The sequence below is a fragment of the Numenius arquata genome, chromosome 5, assembly GCF_964106895.1.
Source record: "Numenius arquata chromosome 5, bNumArq3.hap1.1, whole genome shotgun sequence".
Taxonomy (NCBI): Eukaryota; Metazoa; Chordata; class Aves; order Charadriiformes; family Scolopacidae; genus Numenius; species Numenius arquata.
In genome coordinates, this window is record NC_133580.1 from 8,133,352 (window position 1) to 8,147,189 (window position 13,838).

The window sequence follows — 13,838 nt, forward strand, 5'->3', positions numbered from 1 at the left end:
ACACAGTATTCAGCTGGGACTAAGGAAAGGCAACATGACAAAACTATGTCTTCAGGGACTAGCTAAACTTTTTAGTTGTATTAAATTTCTCCAGGGCCACATTGTAAACCAGATAAGGAAGCCTAATTAACCATAAATACTCCATAAATACTCCCATAAAACTAGCAGTCACCACTAGTTGACTGAAATAAAAGGGTACATTAAAAATGTTCTCATTTAAAGGGAAAAGCGTTGCTTCTGTCTGAGATTTGTTCCTATTCATTCTTCAAACTGCAGCCTGAACCTCCCTCAACAAACAAATGGCAGCTGGATAAATGGCTAAATAAAGTGAACCCCCACAACAAGACCATCATCAACAATCAAAATGAGCCTCACAGCGAGACCAGCTCCCAGGCCCAGAGCAACCAGCAGGCCGAAGGGCCAAACAAAGGGAAGCTCAACAGCAGCCTGCCCCCGACCGATTCCAAAGACAGGGCGATCCTTAGTCCCATCCGAGAGAAAGCCAAACCGCGGGTTGCCCAGAAAACCCCAGAGGCAAAAAGCTCCAAGCAGAAGTCACCAGCTCATAATGAGCCAAGTTCACAAAGGACTACTGGGAAAAAGCAACCCAAAAAGGTAGAAAGGACTTCCAGTGTAGAAGAGTATAACTGGCCCAAACCAAATAATACCAGCAACACTCCCAAAGAAAAAGACACACAGGAACCCCCCGAGCAGCCAAAGGTTCGAACTAAAGCAGCAGTTGGGAAGACCGCTCCAAGGAAAGAACCACGAACTAGCACAGGTCTCACCTCAGAGAAGAAAAAGTACAGAGGCCCCAGCAAAATTGTTCCCAAGTCCCGGGAATTCATTGAAACGGATTCATCTACTTCTGACTCAAATACAGACCAGGAAGAGAGCTTGCAGGCAAAGGTGTTGCCAGCTTGCACTGGGTCTGGCAATGGCATCAAAGCGAAGGACTCTGGCAGTAACATCCTCAGCGTAAGTAGTTTAACTAGCAATGGCAGCAACACATCCATTGACCAGACCAGCAACGACTTGGAGGAGCAGCTCTTTTCTCCTATCCCAATCGTACAAAATGAACTTCTGTCCCCACTGAGAGAATATGAAGAACTCAAATCTTTGTGGGTGAAAATAGACCTTAGTTTACTCTCTAGGATACCTGGACAAGAGCCTTTTGAGAGCACGTCTGTGAAAAGTGAATCAAGAGAGGCAAATGTGAAACACAGACGACCATCTCGAGAGTCCCCTACCCCAGCAGCTGAAAAACCATCCACAAAAACCAAAAGGAAACACAAGGTAAGTAGTTCTCATCATTCAGAGGAAAACACTGAATTTCTATGCATCCTGGAGGTCAGGGCAGCAGCCAGTGATTCCACACAGCACCTGCAGCAGGGCTATAAAGATGCATCATAACACTAAGGCTTTATTGTTTTTATAAAGGACATACATTTACAAGTGCATTACAGATTAACATCAGAAACTAGTAAAAAACAAACTCCAGCTGACAAAATCAATGAACAATGTATTTTTTTTAAAACTTGTCTTACAAGCTTTTCACTGTATTTGCTCACTTACCCATTAATTTCCAGTGTTCTGTAATCTGCAGAGAGATTCCCAACGATAAGTTCATATTGCTACAGGTTCAGCCATACTCAGAAAATGTGACTTCTCTTTGGAAGGCAGGGTTTTATTGTCTGCAGAATTAAGGCATTTTCACCACTGGCTTAAACAAGCATAGCTTCATTAACATCAAAGGAATGGTGCTTGCTTATGCTCCTAGTGAATTTAGTCTTTATATTGTTTTGTTGTATATATAAATGTGATTCATGGAAATGTCATTTGCTTAACTAGCTGCTTTCTCTACACAGTTACCTGAAAAAGCAAATATATTTTGACTTAAGGCGTTATGTTTTATCATGTGTTTGATGTTATTTATGCCCAAGGGTACCCTATCTTGTGGGATATGACAGTGCATTTCAAACTAAATGTGCTTTCAGAGAAGAAACTGAAGTTTTATATCGTAAATGAATTTTTGTAGTCACTTTTTCCAGCTGAAATGGTTTTGCTTTGGTCTGTCTGTAAGAAGTCATCATAGCGGAATTTTTTTTTATACCCCAAATTTTATAAATCATTGTGAAAGTGACTTCAGCTCTCTGTTCTAATGGAATTCTTGAAATCCTGAGTTTGAGCAGTCCAGTGGTACGAGAGAGTTAATACAAGACAAAGACAAACAATGCCAGGCAGACACAGGGTCTGCACCCCTGCCTACATGAGTCACTGCACTGGCTCCTTCCCTGTTGAATTAAGTGGAAATAATCACATGAGTAAACTCAGCAGGTTTTTATTCAGTTTATATTCTAGCTGTACACTAAAGGCAGAGATGTAAGAAGGAATAAGAAAAGAAAGAGGAAAGGGATGTATAAATGTCCATGCTTATGTGTATGTATGAGTACACCAGGGTGTACATTAATTAGACAAAAAACCTTCTTGCTAGGTAACTTAATGGAGTGTCAGTATGATGGAGAAGGAATCTTGACTAAAACATTAATATAATATTTGGCAACTAAATTGAGGGCTCCCAGGGAAAAAAAAAAAAAGGGTTATATGAAAGTTGGAACCTCGTAATTTCATTAGCTGGGATTTTGAATGAGAAAGTAACAAAACGAGGAACCTTGCTCTGGGACTGTACAAACTAAGCTACACTCTGCCCTTTCAGTTGCTGTATGATTGTTCACTGCTACCCAAGGGGAAACAAACCAATTAGGATGACTTGAGGGTATATCAACAGTTAAAACAGGATAGGAAGACCCTGATTTGTGTTTCTAAATCACACTATTAAAAGATTTATTCTAGCCATCTATTAGTGGGCTTGAAGGCTGATATGAAGGTTCCAGTGACAGAGCAGTAATCAGTTTTGCTTGTATCATCCTAGTTCAGGCACAAAAGTCATGCATCAGAGAATCTTTCAAAGCAAATTTTAAACGAGCTATCACTGTTAATGACTACCACAGCTCAGTCCTGTAGTCTTTTAGTCCTGTGAGGAATACTTACTCAGGGAAGTTTTCCCATCAACTTCCATTAAGTGAATGAGTAAAAGCTATTTACTTGAGTAAGATTTGGTGCTATCAAGTCATTCTATCTGAATTATTAATTAAATTCCAGTGCACTACAGAAGGTAACTATAGCATATGAGGCGTTTTGCTTCCTAATTATCTGGCTATGTCACTTGTTATATAACTTCATGTCATGTGTTTGGAGCACGTTTAGCCCTGATTTCAGGTGACTTTCACTTCTTTTAGACCAGTGTTTTAACTGCTGCTACTGTAAAGGAAGTGCTGAGATTCCTGAGCTCCTCTTAATGGCAAGTGAAATTGTGCATACATGCTGGATCTTTCAAGCTCTACCTTTTTTCTTAAAGCAGACGGAAAGCCTGGATACCTTTGTTGAAAGCAAGAAGCAGCGCCTGGAGGACCCTTCAGCTTCATGCCTGCTCCCACCTTGTATCTCTCCGATACCGAATCACAGATTAACCAGCACTAAAGAGTAAGTTCTTTTTTTTTTTTTTCACATAACATTCATGAGAGATTTCACAGTACTGTTCTACAAATGTCTTTGCTGTAGAGCCAGATGGGCATAAGTGACCCGGCATTGCTATTCCCATCCGTCGGGAAGAGGATCCACATGGTTTTGGATGAGATTCATTCATCCTTCTGATAGACTACAGGAGTTCCGAGTGCCACCAAAATCCTGGTGTACTCTTCGACCCCCATACTGCATCCTTTCAATGTTTTTTCTTACCTCCATCATCCTTAACCTCTATGGCCAGAGAATCCTACTAAAAGTGGCTTTATTTGATTGCCTGGAATTTATTTTTTAAAATCATTTTACAAGAGACAGTTCTCAGTTTTATTGAACGAAACAGTGACTTTTCTGTTCACTTCAGCAGCTCTTATTCTTTAACTGTGTGTACAGCTGTGCCAGGGGTGACCATCCTAAATGTTTCAGACATACATGCTTTGTGTTTCAGCAGACATATAATCAAATAGTTTATGCCTTTCAGAGTGTCTTTGAGAGACGGCTATAATGCTTGAGCAAACAGGCACCACGTAAATAATGATTCTGATTAGTATAATCACAAGATTAACATTCTATAAATAACCAAAGAATCCAATTCCCTTCTGTCATCAATTTTGTGCTTTTACAATTTTGAGATGAGGCACTTCTTTCTGCTTCACACTAGGACATGCAAAGAATCAAACCCTCAATGTGCTTCTGAAAACAATGTGATTGAAGTATTATTTAAACTTAGATAAAGTTCAAAAATCATTTATGAAATCGTACACATTTTAAAATCCATAAAGAAGGTTAAGCATCATTTTATTTATAGTGGTGTAATTACGGAGTAACTTCAGTCCTTGAACTAACCCCTCATTCTACCACTGAGAAAATCAGAATTGGAAGTCTGGAAAAGGCAGATGAGTTGAAAGTCACAATGTGATCTGTAACATGTTGCACATTTGATAAACATCATGATGGGTGTTGCCTGATTGTCATTGCTAGAAATACAATAAGCAGATATATTGCGGAGGGAATCAAGGATTATCCATCCCCAACACCTCCACAATCCATTAAAAAAATCTTTCTATTCTTGTCGCCAGCAAGCCCTAAGGATCCACCCCCAACCTGATGTTTCTTAATTTCAGCTTGTTTTCCAGGTCATTAATTTGATTCCTCGGAGCTTTCAAGCCCTTGGTATTCTCTGTTAAAATATAATTGTGTCCATCAATAGTTATTTCCATATGCTAGCTTTTCCTTTCCTCTGCCTCAAATTTTGAAACAAAATTTTCTGACTTCTTTTCCAAAACAGTGATTGAGACCTGGATCACACTGCATTTGTTATTAGTGTCTTCTGAGTTCACTTGAACCAAATGCAATATTGCTTGATAATTCAGGTCTTCAGCTCCCAGAGATGTGCAACTGAATATAGATCAATGTATTTCCCAAAAGATTAGGGAGCTGGCTGAACTGTGTGATGACAAGTTTCTGGAGAGCCCCAGATTGTTTTCAAGCAGTCAGGAGTGGTTCTGTTCCCCAGAGGGTTAAGTAGAGTTTTAAGGGGAGGCAGAAGAAAGGGGAATCTGAAAGTACACTGTTCAAGGGCATGGGGGAAAATAACACTTCAGTGGTAAAAGGTTGAAAGACAGGCTTTGCCATTTGCTCCTTTATTCCCAAAGGTTCTACATTTTTTTCCAGAACTCCTAAGTGTCTATGTAAGGACTTTGAGAAATGAGGGTGTTGCAGCTACAAGTGTGATGATGATGTTCGTCCATTAAGAAGGTCTTATGTCCCATGGTGGATGTTCTCACTCAGTAAGAACCTTAAGTCTCTCCTGATAAAACTTGATCCCTGTGACAACAATCCAAGTTCCCCAAGGCAGGCTTCAGAGGCTTTCACTGTGCTTTTTTTATAGATACAAGAGTGTTTTGACAGAAAGACCATGATCTCTGGGCCAAAATTGGGATGTATTCAGGAGTCTGGAGGAATCAGTGAAATATAGGCCACACCTGTGCTTTTGCAGCTCCCACTGGCTGCCTTCTATGGTTTAAGCATTTGAATACATTTCTCTCATAATCTTTCCCTAAATATATGAGCTCAATAAAGCAAGCAAAGATGCACAATTAATTTTTAAAGGGTTACATGTCTAATATGGGCAATTATATGCCTAATTTCCACAAGTTTCTATGACTACATGTAAAATTTGAGTGTAGAAATTTCAAACGGTGAGTTGTGAACTTAAAAATTCACACAACCGGGATCCGGTTTGTATTATGTAGTCATTGCATAAGCATCTAGTTACCTCTCCGCTTGTTCCTTCCCTCACATGCTCTGGGGCTGATGCCTTTTCCTGAATCTGACATGACACTTAAAATATAATTATTCAAACTATTGCCACTGCATTTTCCTTATTCCTGATAGTTCATAGCAAATGAAGGAATAGATAATACTGTGTTTTGTCCAAGTAATTCACAGTAATTCCTTGAAACACTGCTGTGAGGCAGGATTTTTGTCAGATCAGCTGCCCACTTTGCAGCAGAGGTTTATTTATGTATTTACTTGCTTGCCAGAGCAATTTTAATTTAAGCATTAATTGTATGTGCTGCTGCATACCATCTATATGGAATAGCTGATTGGTAGACCTAGTCCAGACAGAGCACTGTTCGCCAACGTTTGGCAGTCTGTAACAACACAGAGAGTTATTTGCTGATGCAAACTGTGAGTCTGAATTTCAAACTAGACTCATATCAGTGAAACGTGCCTGCCGTCTAACAGGCACGCTAGAAGTCTGTCTGAGGCGAGCATTGCAGCTGGTTTTTCAAGATTTCCTGTTCCCTTTTGTTTGACCTTTAGTTAAAGATGCACCTGTACTTGGCAACAAATATTAGCCGATCCCTTGGGTAGTCACAACGGCGGTCATTGGGGTTCCTTCACGGCAGAGACAGCCTTCTACATCTATGACAATGACTTCGGCTTCATTCAGTTGCTGCCATATGGTCCAAGCTAATGCGGGAGTGACCTTTCCCTGCTAACCCCCTGCAGAAAATCAGATACACCGTCAATGTGTGGCATTTCATTGTGGACAGGGAGAGTAGAGGCAAACGAAAGCCAAGTGATTGGTATAGACAATGGCTTTGTCTCACTAATAGGCCACAGATACCACTGCATACCACAAGGAGCGGATAAAGAAAGGGCAAAGAAAGGAGGCTTGAAATGTGAGAGAAGATGGAAATTCTCTCTCCTTCACACGCTGACCTCTTGTTGCCTGCTTGCTTGCTTTCTGCCCTAAAAGAAACAAGGCTGGAAAAAAAAAAAAAAGCAGATGGGGAGCCTTCTTGTTCCTTGATAATTGGCCTTTTCAGACACAAAGATAAACCCTGTAGCCACAAGACCATCACTTCTGCTTGTATTTTTTCCTTGCATTTTTATTGTGTTTCTCCCTAGATTTTAAATATAGTTTAACTAACAGTCATGTCAGCAAATTAAACCATTGAGTCTTGGTAATTATTGCAATAAATTCATTCGAAATTAGCGATTACTGCAATCAAAGACCAGTTTCTTAGCCCATTAACAGCCCAAAGCAAAGTGACAATCTGGTTAACTGCTGGTAACAACCTATTTCATGGAGGTTATTGTTAACATAAATGCTTTGGCGTAAATCTGAGGGAGGTAACATTGCTAAATAAATTATCAGCTTAATTCCTTTGATAACACATAGGATTAAGTGGGCAATAAGGAAAAAAAGAAAAAAAAAAACCCAGAATTATAATGGTAAGGTATTGTTGTTTTGTTTGGGTTTTTTTAATTTGAGTTATGTAGGAAAAAAAATATCCTCAAGTGCATTTTCCTTTACAATTAAGTCTTTCTACCCACAGAACTACTAGTGTGCCAGAGCTGTATAGTTGCACTTATATCTTGGTTTGCCCCATCTTATATTTGAGCCCAAAGGTGAACTGGTGAAGTTTTAAGTAGGGAAGTTTTAACCGTGGTACCTGCAGCCTTCTTAATTTTTTCTTGTCCTAGTCTCTTAGTCCCTCCACCTCTGTGTAGCAGCTGAGGAATGTGGCTTTTTTTGCTCTATATGTGCCCTAAGTTTCCCCATGCAGTGGTAGACTCTGCAAGTGACAGTCCTGCATTAATCCTGGAAATTCCACAGATGTGCTGAGGAACCTCACTAGTGGTGCAGGGTCAGATCCTAAAGTGGACTTCGCCAATGGCTCACATTCTTTTTTTTCTTTTTTTTTTTTTTTTTTTTCCCCTCGGTTGCTTTTGAGGTAGGCATGCCAGACTTGATTGCTCTTCCCTTTGCATAGCTGTACCAGGGAGAAAGAAGAGCTCCACACACTTCTGTGCACAGAGGCAGAGAGAACCACTTCACTCTGTGCTCCCACCAATATATGCACATTCAGGAATCCCTGTGTAGGACACTCGTTTGGAAGGCAGAGGATTTGGATTCTACTCCTGGGTGTTTCACGAACTGTGTCTGTTTTGCCTCTCTGCCATCCAATAACACGCATGCTTTCTTGGGGCAGTGCTTACCCTCCTCTGGAAAACTTTCCTCTGGAAAAAGTTCAGAGTATTATTGTGCTATAGCTGTGGTAACTTGTCTGAGTTCCAAAATGTCCTTTGAGGGTAAGAAAGCTAACAGATGGGGCTTCAAGTCAGAACTTTTTGGAGGATATGTTGCAGGACCACATGTGCATAAAATCAGTCTCTTCGAAGAACTGCCAGTCTATTCCAACCTGGTTGCTTTCCTTTGATCTTCTTCAGGCCCATGTGTTTTCTGAGCAGGACAGCATCCATCCCAGGCCTACTATTAGGCAATATGAATTCTGTGCTCATTTTATTTCTTCAGTCTGAAGATCTTTAATATCAGAGGATTTCAAATAAGATATTTTTAACTCTGCTTCAGTCAAATTAAAATAGTTTTGAATAGAAGAGCTATAAAACCTGAAACGTGGGGAGTTTGTTTGATTTCACTCAGTGATTTCACAGATAGGCTACAATATTTTTGTGTCACTGAAGGTCTTAATTAGGGGAATGACCAAAGCTGGTGTAGATATTGATACTGTTGATAACACTGAAAAGAGGCCAGACTGGAACGAGAGCGAACTCCAGAATGAGGAATAAGGAAACTTGGATTGCCGCCTTCTCCTTCTCTGGTTACTTTAAGGCAAAGTAGATCTATAATTCCTGACACTGACTGAAAGTGACTGGGAACAAAACATAAATTCTTGTTGACTTAATTTGTTATTGAGATTTTAGTCAATAATCATGAGAAGTAAATGACTGTGTAGTGCAATATTAGATGTCTAACAAAAGATTAAAATTCAGGTTATCTTCATTGACTGAGGTAGGACAGTACCTAAAATAAAGTCTTGTGAGTAGATTAACATGTTAAACACTCAGCAGGGTGGTGGGGTTTGGTTTTCTCTATTTTGATGGATTTGAGGGCAGAAAGGTCTAGCAGGTTTTTTTTGGTTTTACTGTATGTCACAGCTGCCATTTCTAGCCAGCTAACAATTTCTGTACATAAAACAGACAATAGATTATCATATTACTTGAGCTTTCATGTCAAAACCACATTCATTTTCTGAATCTCGTTCAATTCATCAAGCAATATTTGCTCAAGGGCTTTTGCCAGCTACAATGTATCACTTTAATATAGTGTTGAACGTTGGGTTTATTCTAGAGGTCAAATAATTATTATCTTGTTATTGTTATGGTTATCATTTTGTAGTTGTTATAAATTATTTTTTTTTTATTCACGTGCCATGTGCTATTATGTTTTTTTGTAAAGGTTGCTTATGTGGGCCCTAATCCGCCTCTTAAAAAGATGCTTAATGTTAAGCACATAAATAGTCATACTTGATGTCAAAGGAACTAACACCATGCATAAAACTTTCCAGCACTTTGCTGAGTCAGAACCTCTATGACCTCTCAAATGAAGACTGACTCAAATTAGCATTTAAATTGGGTGCAATTTGTACTAATGCACTGGAAGTTGTCCTCCAAAGCAGGAGGTTTCTGCAGCCATTGAAAAGGCAGAGATAGCTCTTCTGTTTTCACTGCCTGTCCCCTTTTGACTTAGTTCCTAGGACATGGGGACTGCAGGACATATTTGAGGGTAGAGCCAGCTTTTCAGTAAATAAAAATCTAGAGCTTTGTGCTGTGGAGGATTAATCAAAGTTCTTGAAATGCAACTGGTTCTTATCTGTGTCCCAGGAGCAGCGGTAGCTCAGTGAAGAAGGTGACAAAGAAAAGGGAAGAGAAGCTGTTCCCTCCTCCATTATCCCCCCTCTTGGACGAGCCCGTGCACCGGCGGCACAGCAGTGACAACAGCTCCTTCAACCAAGAGACCAACATCACAAACACCTCTCAGACCAGCAGCTCTTCCTCCTCTGTTTCTAAACACAGAAAGAATGAAAATAAATCCTCTTCTAACCCCAAAGGAATCTGTGTAAGTAACCAACCTCAGTTGCTGGAAGTGAACAAGATAAAATAAAATTAACTTAGCTTTGTTCTGTTTGATTTTTTTTTTTTTTTTCCCGCCAGTATCTATTTTTAAATGCTTATGTAGCTCCACTGAAGAGCAGTGAGAAGTGGATCTTTGCAGAGGTGGGCATAAGCAACTCTTGCAAGTTCCATTTTTAGGTCAGCGTTAGGCATCCACTTGGCATTGTGTATCTCCCTGAAACAGCCGGTACCCAAGCCTTAAAGAAGAGCCTTTGCAGCCACCAAGTAGCTACAATTAGTCCCTTAACTCTGCAGCTACAACACACACATTTTGAAAATAAATCTTCAAGAATTTAAGTATCCATCACCTAAATACCCCACATTCTCAGCCAAAATTAAGCGCTGTAGTTACACTGAATATTGCGGCATAAACTTAACAAACAATAAAAATCTAACAAAAAGCTACCTGTGTATAGCACACTCAACATGGGTTGAGTTTGCAGGCTCCCAGCTTCCAGCAGTAAGATTTATTTACACCTAATCTCCACAAATTACATATATAAGCTTTTAGATACCATGTAAATTTCTTTTTTTGCCTCCCAGAAAGTCATCATTCTGTTAGGAACATCTCCCCATCAAAGGTTTTCACATAGGCAATTCTTTCTTGCTTGCTTTTCACCAGATTCAGATGGTTTTTTTACTGATAATACATGAAAAAGAGCCAAAACTAGAAGCTGCATAGAAAATTGACTAAAAAAAAAAAAACAAGTAATATTTCACATCAGTTTATCATCTTCTTTTGGGTTAAACAGGGAAACTTCAGGATTTTGGCCCATTTTAGAAAAAAGTTCCCTCTAGCGTTTCAAGCATATCGTTGGTATCAAACTGGATATTAGTATCACTGTCAAAATTAAAAGACAAGAAGAAAATTTTGCCACAGAAAAGGACATGCATAGCCCCAATTTTCACAGTTCGCTGCTTTGTGAGAGGTTGTTACCCTGCACTGTAATAGTAAAACTCACAAGTTGCATTGGATCTTAGGTGACAAATCACTTCACCTTATTCATTCATCCCTGTTGCTTTCTGATATCATTGTGTCACTTCAAGCTGTGAGAGTAATACACACGCCTTCAACTGAAATCAATGCCAAAATGAACTGTGTATGTCAGCAAATAAACAATGCTATGTAAACAGTAGGGCCACTTCCTCTCACTCCCAGCATCTCCAGGCAGAGTTATCCTTGGTTTATCTACTATCCTTATACATGAAATATTTGTCTTCTAAAACATGTTAAATTTCTTCCTCTAGTTCATTGGTTCATCTGTAATTTAGTTTTATCTGGTTGTGGACCTATCTTGCAAGTTGCAATTGCCTGATTTAAATGCTTCTGTGATGCTTCTGGTTTTAATCAATGCAAAGTCACAACTCCTGACTTCTGCTTCCCATTCTTCTCTCTGTTCTGTGTTGCAAGGGTGAGGAAATCGTTCCTTGCTGAAATCTGAGGAGACATGTTAGACATCTTACGGTTAGCTAATAATAATATAGAAAAAAAAGGTTAAATTAATGTGATACACCTTCAATGAAGTTGAGTTCACATCCAGCTCCTCTCTATTAGATTTCCCCACCCTTGCTTTAGCCAATGTCTCTCGTGAGTAACACTGTGGTATCCATACTAACTTTATCTGAGAGTGTAAGTTAATGACTTCAGGTGAGGAGCCAGAGGTAGAGTCATATTGCCTAATTAATCTAATAGGCTTATGTTATATACGATGGAAGGGTGATTTTGTGAGGTAAACTGGATGTAACTGGGTATATATGAGTGCTACTTTGTGCCTCAGCCTTGTGTTTGTTTGGGGTTTTTTGCAGGGGTGGATATGAACATTGATATTGTTGGAAGGTGTTTGTTGGAACTATGAAGAGTTAATATCAGTCCTTCTTTTTCTAGGAGGAAGAATCTCACAACACACCAACAGCCAACACTCTTCTTGACACCAGCCATCTAGAAGCAGACATCTGGTCTGCAATGCCAACGCTTTCCAATGGGAATTCTGAGCCCAGAAGACCCAAAATAACATTTGATGATGTGTAAGTATTACTGGATCTATGTGCTAGCTGCACATTACATAGTTGGGAGTTTCATGCAAGCAGAGCTCCCAGTGAGAGAGTATCTTTGATTATAGCTTTAGCATTGGGCACCTGTGCGAATAGTGCTGCACAAAGGCACACAGTTTTAATCTTTACAAATGAACTGTTGTCACTGATTAATGAAGACTATGTTGATAAATGTTTTCAGATCATGAATGTTGGTTCACAGTAATTCTTCTTCATTTTTTTATTTTAGCTCCTCTAATGAAAACTTCTTATACTTAATTAGTTTAAAATATTTTTCCTTTTCCTCCGTTCAGCACACATTAATGAGTCCTTTGGGTGGCCAGTTTCTACAGCTAGTTATTTTACATTCTGGTCACCCATCATATCCATGCATACAGCAGTTTCAGATTAAGATCCAGGTTAAGATTTAGAGATAAGTGGTTGTGTATGCCAGATTTGTTCTTGGAAGCAGTCAGCAGTTTTCTCAAACAACATTTGTCCAACTGTATGAAAACAAAGACTTGTAATAATGGATTTTGTCTCTTTAGGCTTCACAATGCGGATTATTACATGCAAGAGGCTAAGAAGCTAAAGCATAAAGCAGATGCATTGGTAGGTTGTCACAGGGTTTTTTGTTTTGGGTTTTTTTTTTTGTTTTTCTATTATGGAGCTGGGTGTTACAAAAATGTACATTCTGAATGTCACCTAAAGCCTCACAAACCAAGAGGAACCCTGCTATTGACTAAAGTATGGTTCAGATTATACTCCATAAACAGACTGACCACAAGTCAAACCCTGAGCACTGTTTCTAGCCTTTAAAAATTTGTTCCCCAAAAAGTAGCTTCTTACAATAGCTGGTGTTTCTTCCAAGGAGGAGCAACAGTCATGCTGCTTATGAAGGATGTTTCATGAAAGATGATGTGTATTTGAAAATTTTTTTCCTATTCACTTTGAGCCTAAAACAAAAGTCTTGAAATATTCCATAATAGAGAGTTAAGAAAGGCAAATCACCCTCCACCCCATTATCATGTGGTAAAACTGGTTGATATTTCCAATCCAATTGTTTAAAATTTGCAACAATTGATTTTTAAATAATACATTCATTCTTATTGCATGCTTTTAGGCTGGTAAATAAAGACTCAACATGCTTCTTCCAAAAAAATCTTGCAATGAGGTAGTTGAACCCTGGGAAAGATTTTTCTCTCATTTTACCTCAGATGAAATTCCAGTAAAATTTACCTAATTTTGCAAAGCGGTTTGATTTTGATAAAACTACTTAATCCGATAGATTATACTCTATCATAGTTTGTTCAATCCAAGATATTGCTAGCACTGAAGTGTGTTAATAGTCGTTTGCTTCGTAGGTAGGGACTTTGCTGCTGTATGCTATATTGGGTGCAGAACAGCAGTTCATTTAGGCAGGCTTAGTGGAATTTGACCCCTCTATTTATTTAAACTAAGATGTCTAAAATGGAGTGTTGTGATTCACTTTGCCCCTCAAAATCACAACTAAAGAAGAACTGGGTGATTATTCACCTCTGGCTTTATTATTTGTGGGGGTTTGGGTTGCATATTTTATCATTCCACGTAGAGAATTTGTGCTTGGAAATAAGTGTTTGTCAAAAAAACCCACACCAAAACAATCACATGCTGTGTTTTTAAAAAACAAAACAAACAAATGAAGGAAAAGGAAAAAAAGGCTCTCCCTCTGCTGTCGGTGAGCTGAAGGAGAGTTG

General features: G+C 39.1%; 1 protein-coding gene across 1 annotated transcript in view; it reads left to right on the plus strand.

Annotated features, from left to right (window-relative positions):
* Positions 1-13,838, plus strand: part of AFF2 (ALF transcription elongation factor 2) — a 260,919-nt gene that overhangs the window by 225,493 nt on the left and 21,588 nt on the right. The window contains exons 11-15 of the mRNA XM_074147510.1: positions 277-1,296; positions 3,419-3,543; positions 9,781-10,015; positions 11,957-12,096; positions 12,651-12,714. Coding sequence (XP_074003611.1) covers positions 277-1,296; positions 3,419-3,543; positions 9,781-10,015; positions 11,957-12,096; positions 12,651-12,714 — 1,584 coding nt within the window. The remainder of the gene's footprint in view (positions 1-276; positions 1,297-3,418; positions 3,544-9,780; positions 10,016-11,956; positions 12,097-12,650; positions 12,715-13,838) is intronic.